We start from the raw sequence: 8,918 nt of genomic DNA, 5'->3' as shown, positions 1-8,918 counted from the left end.
CAGCCCGCAACCGGGTAGCACCGGGGGACCGGGGCATGGGGTGTCCCCAGCGGGGTCCCCCCACGCCCCGAAACAGAGGTCTCCAGAGGCAGAAGCAGCCATGGCCAGTGTGCTCCAGGGAGAGGGACAAGGGGCTGCGGCAGGGCTGGGGGGGTCAGCTCCCACCAGGAATGGGAGGTGGCACCAACACGAGGGCAGGGACACATCCGGACGCTGTGCAGCAGGAGCACAGCACCAGGAGGGAAGGGGCTCTCACCCACTGCAGCCCAAACAGCACCAAAGGCACAGGGTGGACACGCACGGAGCAGAGCTCCATTCCCAGCCGGGCACGAGCGCTGGTTTGGGGTTGTTGTGGTCCCCCAAATGCCACACGTGAAGGAGGGAACGGCCCCTGCACGCAGGAAGCAAGCAGTGAACATGGCTCCAGCTGTACCAAGACCTTGAATCAAGCCCAAAATACCCCCTTGGGTAACAGAATCACAGGATGGGTTGGGTTGGAAGGGGCCTATAAAGACGGTCTAGTCCCTCCACACCATCCATATACTCAACACCCCATGACTTCTACAAAAATTGGGGAAATTGGGATTTTTAACTCCCAATCGATTCAGGCTTCACTGCAGCCCCTGGGCCTCCTCATGACCCTTCCATGCTTTGGTACTATCTGGGTACTGGGATGGGAAGAGGGGGCCTGTGGCTGGAACCACCTCATGCAGTGTTACTAGATTAAGAGTATGAGGATTAGGTCGGAGAATGCTTCCAGTTGGTTGATTCAATCACTAGTACAGAAGAATTAAATCAGTAACACAGTGAGATAGAAGCCCCCCCTCCTGCAGCCCCCCCGACGCTGGGTTTACAATCGTCATTTATTTGCTCTTCATCAAACAGCCACCAGTACAGTCACGCTCTGTTGCAGCAGCACAGCATTCAAGGTAGAGAAGATTTAGGTACCACTTTTCTGTCTGAACTACATCAAATCTACCTTTTTAAAGCAAATAAATGGTGCTACCCCAAGCCCCGCTCAGACACTCAGAACAGCAGCCCATAGTCACCCTGGGGACCCCAGGTGACAATCCATCGCAGGGTTACTTACCAACACGCACTGGGGAGAGGGAGAGAAACCAGAACCAAAATCGTTTGACACTTTTGTTAGTTTTAGCTGCAAAAGATTTGTTTGAAAACCTCTTGTACTTGAGCAGATCTGCAGCAAGCAGAGAGCATGAGACAAGGAAGGAGACACCATTAGGAGGAAGATGCGTTACAGACACAGATGCCAAGCCCACAGGATGCTCCTCACCCTGTACTCGTACCTCTCATGTTTGAAGACACCAAGCTGGATGGGGTGACCCCCTCACTGCAAATCTGGATTTGTTTTCCCCTAAAGTTTATCCCATTCACTCACTCTGACACACGCTTGGAAAGGACCTTTCAGCTCATCCAGTCCAACCATTCCCAGCAGTGCCAAGGCCACCACCAACCCCTGGCACTGAGGCCTCGGCTACACGGGGTGTGAACACTTGCAGGGACGGTGACTCCAGTATTACCCTGGGCAGCCTGTTCCAATGCCTGAGCACCCTTTTGGTGATCAGTCCCCCAGCACACACAGCCCCAAAGCCAGAGTCTCTCCCACTGGGGAACTGCACCCAGGTAGTAAAATACTCACTTGCCCTGTTACTCACAGCAAGGCACAAAGCAGCTGCTCTGGCTCTCAGCAGCGAGGCATCAGCAGAGGAGTCCCATGGCCACTCAGCAGTTAGGCACACAGTTAGTCACTAGGTAACTGGTTTCTTCTCAGGATTTTAAGCCAGCAGACAAATCCCTTCTTCGTTTGTGTGGTACTAATAACATACAGGTCACACTTAAGAGCAGTAAGCAGGCACATGCAAACAGGCTTAAGAGTGGAAGGGTATAAGCAACAGCGCAACCTCTAAGCAGCTGCCTGGGAAAGCTACTGCAGCCCAGGGGAGGGAATGTCAGAGAGAAGAGAGCTGGGTGCCATGGTCAGAGCCAGAGGATGTCACCACCCGAGCCCTGCACCAGCAGTGCAGGGCTGACACTGAGAACTGGTTTTAGTGGAGCCACAGGTGCCAGGCTTGGAGGCATTTAAGTAGCAGCACGGCAGGAAAGTTCAACTCCTCAGCTGGCAATGCAGTCACTGCATTTTGTCTGTTTTAAATGAAGACATCTGAGGCTGCAGGCCCACTGTCTGCATCTGCAGCAGGCTCCTACAGAAAGGACAGGAGCTTCTTCCTAGACCTCAAAGTTCGACCCTTCCCCACCCCAGGCTCTGAGCCACGTACCAACACTTGGAAAATGATCTGCATGTGACACATATGACACTTTGAGAGCCAGCAATAGAAGGATAAATATTCTTCATCATAATATAAATATGCTGTAGAACATCTCAACAAGGGCAAAGTGCTTCTTTTTACCTTAATTAAAACAAAATAAAAGCCTAAATATGACTGTCTCAATCACAACAGAAGGTTCAACTCCTAAGACATCTGAACAGTCTAAATTACACTTAAACTGACATTAAAGTGATCCAGGCAGTGCTTAGTCCTTCGGGACTCGGAAGTTATCCTTCTCTTTCCTGATGGCCCCCATTGTTCGGATGGGGTCGGTCTCCCCAGCATGCTCCTGAACTGTCTTCTCCCTGCCAGGAGAAAACACCAGGGAAAAACACATGCAAGAACTGCAAGATAAAATCTCAGAGATGAAGTCAGTACTATCACGTTCCGCCTGCATCAAGGGGAAATGTTGCACTTAAAGATGAAAGACTCGGGGCTCTGGCACAGGCTTATCGGCTCCCTTGGTTTAAATGCTCAATGGCAAGAGGAAATTGGAAATGCTCTTGTGCCTTGGACAGCATCTTCTGCTGCCAAACTCTGTTTTATGAGGGAATGTAATTACACAATGAAGCTTGTTCTGTCTCCTGAGTCAGGGACTTCAGCACTGGCAGAGATGCTCACCACAACCCTTCATGCTGCACTGCAGCAAGCTTCTGCCAGGACAGCAAGTGCATTTGAAGGAGCATCTTGAGGGCATCAGAACAGGAAGACATGAGGCAGAAGAGCAATTCCCACTCACAGCTCTTTCTCTGGAGACCTCCCCTTCCCGCATCCCCCTCCCAACACAAGGAACAGCCCCATATCCGCTCCATACCTCACTCGCATGAAGGGGTTGTACGTAAACTCTTCTGCAATGGTGGAGGGGATGGTTGGCTCACCACTGTCATACTTTGCCTGTAACAAGGAAAAGATTTCTGCTTCGTGAGCAGGTTTTGGTGAACAAGAAATGTCCTGTGTATGGACCATGCAGGGTCAGTGCTGCCCTGAACCGCCTGAGCTGCTCCTCAGGCCAGGCCCTTCCCAGGGCAGCACACAGCCAGCAAGCACTGAGGTGCACACAGAGACACTGGGGAGACACACGCTGCCAGACAGACATGGACATCAGCCTGTAATTATACCAAGAAGCTTCCAGGGAGGGTCACACCTCCACCACACAGCAAACTGTCTTCTCTGGGCCACAAACAAACCCTGTTCCCAACACATCACTCCCCTGGATGCATATTTGCAACTCCTGGCTCTTAACTCCCTTCCCTCAGCCTCCCTTTCTCCTCAGCAATGTCTTCTCTCCTCCAACTCCTCAGAGAGGCTCTGCCTCCAAGAAAGCATCAAGGCTAGGACAAGGATGAGCAAGCTTACCTTGGCCCAAGCAAGCTTTTCCTGGATGGCAGCATTATTGGGTTCAACGTGTCGAGCAAACTTGAGGTTGTTGATTGTGTATTCATGACCGCAGTAAACTCTCTAGGAAGAGACAGAAGAGTGACACTGGGTACTTCCTAAAGGTGCAAAGCACCAGGTACCACCATCGAGGTATCCAACCCTCCAGGACAGACAATACCCTCCACTGGAGACCCACACAGGAGAAGTGCCAGGAATTATCAGCCAGCACCATCTGCCAGTTCCACAGCAAGCCTGATGAAAGAGCCTGGGCGGCCCAGCTCATCAGCCTTGTTTTAATAAGCAGCCCCTACTCTGTCCCCACAAAGCACAAACAGATGGGATAGGTATTTCCTTCCCTGAGCACTCCTGCTATTCAGCATCAAAGACAATTCCTGATGTAAGCATTCATTCCTTCAGCTCGTAAGAAATTCCCTCTTTGAACAACAGTGTTATTAGGAAGAGAGTTTCTTTGATGTCTGCAGTAGATTGTGGCTGGTTTCACTTGCTGGCACAAAAGGAGGGTTCGTACCGTTTTGGGGTCCAAGGTGCCCAAAATCTCAATCAGAGCTCTGTACATCTCCTCAGGGGTTCCCTCGAAGAATTTCCCACATCCAGCCACAAACAGCGTGTCACCTGCAAGGGAGGGTGACATGGCATCAGGACCAGACACAGCTCCTCACACAGGGCCCCCGATGGCTCAGTCCTGCCACTGCTGTCCTTGCTGCAGCCCTGCAGAAGGCCTGGGGACAGCCAGGCTGTTCATGTGCTACCCGAACCCATGTGGCAAATGCAACTTCCAGTGTGGGAAACCTCACAACCTCACCAAGCAAACCGGCAGAAGGTCTGCTGTCCCCTCCTGTCCTTCCCAGAGTGGACGAGGAACCCATGTTCTTTGCTAGGAAGTTGAACAAAGGTGAGTCGCTTCTGCATTTTCTCCCCAGTGCTCCCTAAAATCTTGCTTAAGCCATTACTTCTTCCATGTAGCAGCTGCTGCAAGCTCTGGAGAATGCACATCAGGAGAGGGATGACATGACAGGGCACAGTCACAGGGAGCATAGGAGGACCCTACTCTCCAAAACAGGATCCAAAAGCAGCTACAGGAGATGGAGCACCAGCCCTCTCTTACTCCCCTATTTTCTCTTCTCTCAGGTTTGTTACAGACATAAGCACAAATATATGAAAAGCAACAAGTTTTGGAATCAGCCACGGTTTGGCCTGAGACAGTAAACCAACAGCTCTTTGTTTCAAGGAAGAAAATACTGATGTAGGACTCATCCAGGGCTCGCTCTTGATGTTGCTTGCAGGGTGTCCAGCAGTGGTTTACAAACCCAGAGGGGTTTCACCAGTTTCAGCTACGACTACCACTTGGTAGCAATTGGTAAGGGGGCAAGATCTCATCCCTGGCAGTATTCAAGGCCAGGTTGGACACAGGGGCTTGGAGCAACCTGCTCTAGTGGAAGGTGTCCCTACCCGGGGCAGGGGGTTGGAACTGGAGGAGCTTTAAGGTCCCTTCCAACCCAAACCATTCCATGATTCTAAGACATGGATGTTAACCAGCTGCACTGGCAGGAAGGGATGACTGCACGTCCAGAGTCAGGAGCACACAGGCAGAGGGGTAGCTCATTCCTTTGCAACACAGACTGTGGCAATGCAACCTCCCAACTCCTCACCTGTAAAAACTGCAGGTGGCTCGGAGCTATTTGGCTTAGTCACATAATAACAGATGTGTCCAGAAGTGTGACACGGCGTACAGAGGCATTTCACATTAAGAGATCCCACCTGAGAAGAAGGCAGAAGACTAGAGCTTAAGCTACTGTTGGCTAGCATTTGTATGGTTAGCAAAGAATTGCAACTATTACAATGGCCTAGTGGTCCTACAGGCAAATTCTCACATAGCTCTGCTCCTGGGAGAGACCAGCAAGAGAGGTTTATGGCAGGGGCTTGGAAGGGAGCTGTTTCCTCCTAGCAGGTGTTCTGACAAAGAGAACTGCCAGAGTCTTTTATTTACATGCAGAGTGACCCAGCGTCTGGTTGGCAGCAAGAGCAACCAGAGCCTGAGCAACACAAAATCCTAAACAAAGTTAATCAAGTGTAAAAAGCTCCAAACAAAAATGAAGCTGAAGGGAAGAAGTGGATGACGCTCACAGAAAGGGAAGGATTAAACACATTCATGAGGCTAAGGGGATGTTTCCCCCACAGCCCTGATTTGCACACCTTCCAATGTGCTTCTCTGCTCCCTTTTTTGCTGATCCCCCCACCCAAAGGTGCACCCCAAGACTAGCAGTGCCATTCGTGCCAGCAGGCACATTTCACAGCAGTTTATGTTATCTGCCTGTAAGCAGAGAGTGAGGTTCTGACAAGGTCTGCTGCTCTAGCTCTGGAAAAGCAATGCAGGCAGCTAGCACTGCTGGCCCACTTTCTCTTCCCCCATATTCCAGCCTTCAGAAAGGACAGCTTACATTTTTCCAGTGCCAACTACACTTCAAACAGAGCACAAACCCTGTCCTGCCACAGATCTGTACTGAGCACCCCAGTTAAGGCAGCTGTCAAGGAGCTCAGGGACACCCCGCATGCTCCAGGCAATGAGGTATCTGAGCCATGCCAGTGTTTCCAGCAGTGCCATATCACCCACCAAAACAAGGCTTAAACTATCAGCTACATCCAAAAGATGTTAAAAGGTAAAAGAGCTGTGACCACAACATTAGCTCAACTTGGACCACATCAGTCCAGCTCTAAAGCTGTGAAACACACTGCAGGTGCCCCCAAGTCCTGCAGCTCACTCCCTTTACCTTGAGGGATGTAAGGTGAGACACTTTCTGGGTCAGTGCTCCGACTCTGCTGTCCCCCCCATACACACGCAACCCTGTTTCCATCTTCACGAGCTTCTCATTTCCCCCAGCATGGTCCCTGGAAGGGCAGAACAATGGATTTGGTCAGGGATGAAGATAAATTTATTGTAACTCGTATTGCAATAGTAACCTCCAGGTGATCATCTCTGATCAACTGTTCTGCCAGTATCTAAGGGATATGTCACATCAACATGAGTGGATCACATCACTGAGAGGGGGAACAACTCTCCACAAGTTCATACCTAGCTGGGAAACACCAGCCTTAGGGGCTTACAGTCAACTCTCCAGTAACTAAGACAAGAAGAGATGGGATAACTGGTCTATGTGCAATTCAGTGTTCCACAAGACACCACAGAGCAGGCACAACAGCTCAGCATGTGCTCACAGTGCTGTCAGATCAGGGCTGGCTCTCCAGCCACAGAGGTGGCTCCACTATGACCCACAGGAGAAGTTGCTCAGGTTCAGCACTGCAAAACTGCTGAAGCAAAACATTCATCTTTACATCCCTGGCAGAGTTAATCTGCAACACAGGTAATCCTCCCACCAGTGCTGACTGAGTAGCACACCTTACAGGCATGTCCCAGCACCTCAGTGTGAGTGAGGTGCACTCCACAGCTCCCTTCACACACAGCTATTTCACCTGAAGGAAGTCAGCATTTTACAGGTTAAAGGCACTGACACACAGAGCTTGCAGTCTAGACAGTAGATCTGGTCATAGCAAGCCCAAGGGAACCCTTCCCCTCACACCTAAGCTGCTGCTTGAAGACCAATTTGATCCAGAAAAGCAACAATTCTTGACTGCTTGTGTTTGCACAGAAGAAAGAGGGATCCCACTATGGTGGATAGTTACCAGTGGTGATGGGTGGTCAGGACAGTGGTCAGCCTCACACCGTGCTTTTTGACAGCATCCAAAACCTGCAGGCACAGGGCAGAGCAACAGCATTACAACTCACATGAAATGACTTGACAGCACAACTGGTGCCTGGTACAAGCCAGACACAACTGCTCTAAGGTCTGCAAGAGCCACACCAGCAACTCTGCAGAGAGCTCATCCCTCTCCAGGTTGTAATTACAGATCAGGACACGAGCTCTCTGATCCTGCCAGTAATGACTAAGCACTACATCAAACTAAGGGCAAAACCCCAAACCAGGTCAATAACCCTTGAATTCAGGGACAAGCTGTGCAGGAGCAGATGCCTGTGAAGCCCTGTTGTACCTGTGCGTGGCCGGTATTTCCTGCCTTTGCCCCATGCCTGAGTCAGCGTGTGACTAATTCCCTCATGGATGTGGCAACCTGGAAGGATGTCCCAGACTCGCTGCAGTGAGCACCCTGCTCCCAAGGGCAGCAGACAGCATTACCTTCTGGGGCTGCACAGGATCCACTATTGCAGCCTCCTTCGTTTCCTCATCGATGAGGAGGTACATGTAGTTGTCTGTGAGGGCTGGGAGTAATTCCACCTTCATGTCGGCTTGTGTGATGGTCTTTGACTTCCTCTGCTCGTGCTCTGTGTGCAGGAAGACAGCTCGTAGCTGCGCTGGACCTAGGGACCCCAAAACAGTCAAACCTCAGGATAGCCCAGTGAGGGGAACAAGTGGGACAGAGCACAGCAGGTCCCCCAGCTCACAGCCCTGGAGAAGGAAGGGTATGGACAGCCCAACGTGCCTCCTTCAGAGGACAAGGACAGAGGCCACCATGGGACAAAGCCTTAGTGCCTTGTTGTGTCCCCACTGCACAGAGGCTCTTGGTGCCCTGCAGCTGCACTGAAGAGGGATGAAACACTCTGCTCCCAGAGATGTGCTCATGCAGGGAAAGCACCGCACCTCAGTTAGAGAGGAGGTTCCAAGGGGCAGGAAAGCAGAAGGGAGAGAGAGCAGCTGGACAAAGGTCAGCCCCGGACAGTGACTTTGCAAATAAAAGCACAAATGGACTTGTTACAGCCAAAGGACAAAAAGGGGAGAACTGCAGAAATACACACGCTGCTACAAGAGAAATACCTTGTTTGTTACTTGGGGAAATCACACCCTGCACATGCATGGGGAGCAGAGGAGCTCTCTGCATGGAAGGTAAGGCTCCTGCCTGGCCAGGTACCAGGCATGAACTACAGGCAGGTTTCTTGCTCACAGGCTGCCTCGATGCAACAGCAGCACTTCCCTATTTGCTTTGGTTAAATATTTAATCAGATCCAACCAGCAAATCTAATTCCAGATGCAACCTGGGCTCCACTGTTCAACTCACAGATAAAGAGGTCTTAAAGAAACCACCAAGCCTTTCACAAGGGAAAAGGGAAGGAAAACAAAGAGGACAAGGTCTTCCATTGCTGGGGCCCTGCAGCTCAGGCCTGGT

At 51.1% G+C, this 8,918-nt stretch overlaps 1 protein-coding gene across 1 annotated transcript in view; it reads right to left on the bottom strand.

Moving 5' to 3' along the window:
- Window positions 1–2,428: 2,428 nt before the first annotated feature.
- Window positions 2,429–8,918, bottom strand: part of HAGH (hydroxyacylglutathione hydrolase) — a 9,308-nt gene continuing 2,818 nt past the window's right edge. Inside the window, exons 2-9 of the mRNA XM_010015627.1 lie at window positions 7,934–8,115; window positions 7,425–7,489; window positions 6,515–6,632; window positions 5,396–5,504; window positions 4,255–4,358; window positions 3,705–3,806; window positions 3,163–3,242; window positions 2,429–2,653 (exon numbers count right to left, since the gene is read on the bottom strand). Of these exons, the coding sequence (XP_010013929.1) occupies window positions 2,554–2,653; window positions 3,163–3,242; window positions 3,705–3,806; window positions 4,255–4,358; window positions 5,396–5,504; window positions 6,515–6,632; window positions 7,425–7,489; window positions 7,934–8,038 (783 nt within the window). The 5' untranslated portion in view covers window positions 8,039–8,115 and the 3' untranslated portion in view covers window positions 2,429–2,553. The remainder of the gene's footprint in view (window positions 2,654–3,162; window positions 3,243–3,704; window positions 3,807–4,254; window positions 4,359–5,395; window positions 5,505–6,514; window positions 6,633–7,424; window positions 7,490–7,933; window positions 8,116–8,918) is intronic.

Source organism: Nestor notabilis, unplaced genomic scaffold, assembly GCF_000696875.1.
Source record: "Nestor notabilis isolate BGI_N333 unplaced genomic scaffold, ASM69687v1 scaffold22515, whole genome shotgun sequence".
Classification (NCBI taxonomy): Eukaryota; Metazoa; Chordata; class Aves; order Psittaciformes; family Psittacidae; genus Nestor; species Nestor notabilis.
This window is presented reverse-complemented; position numbering and strand designations above follow the sequence as displayed.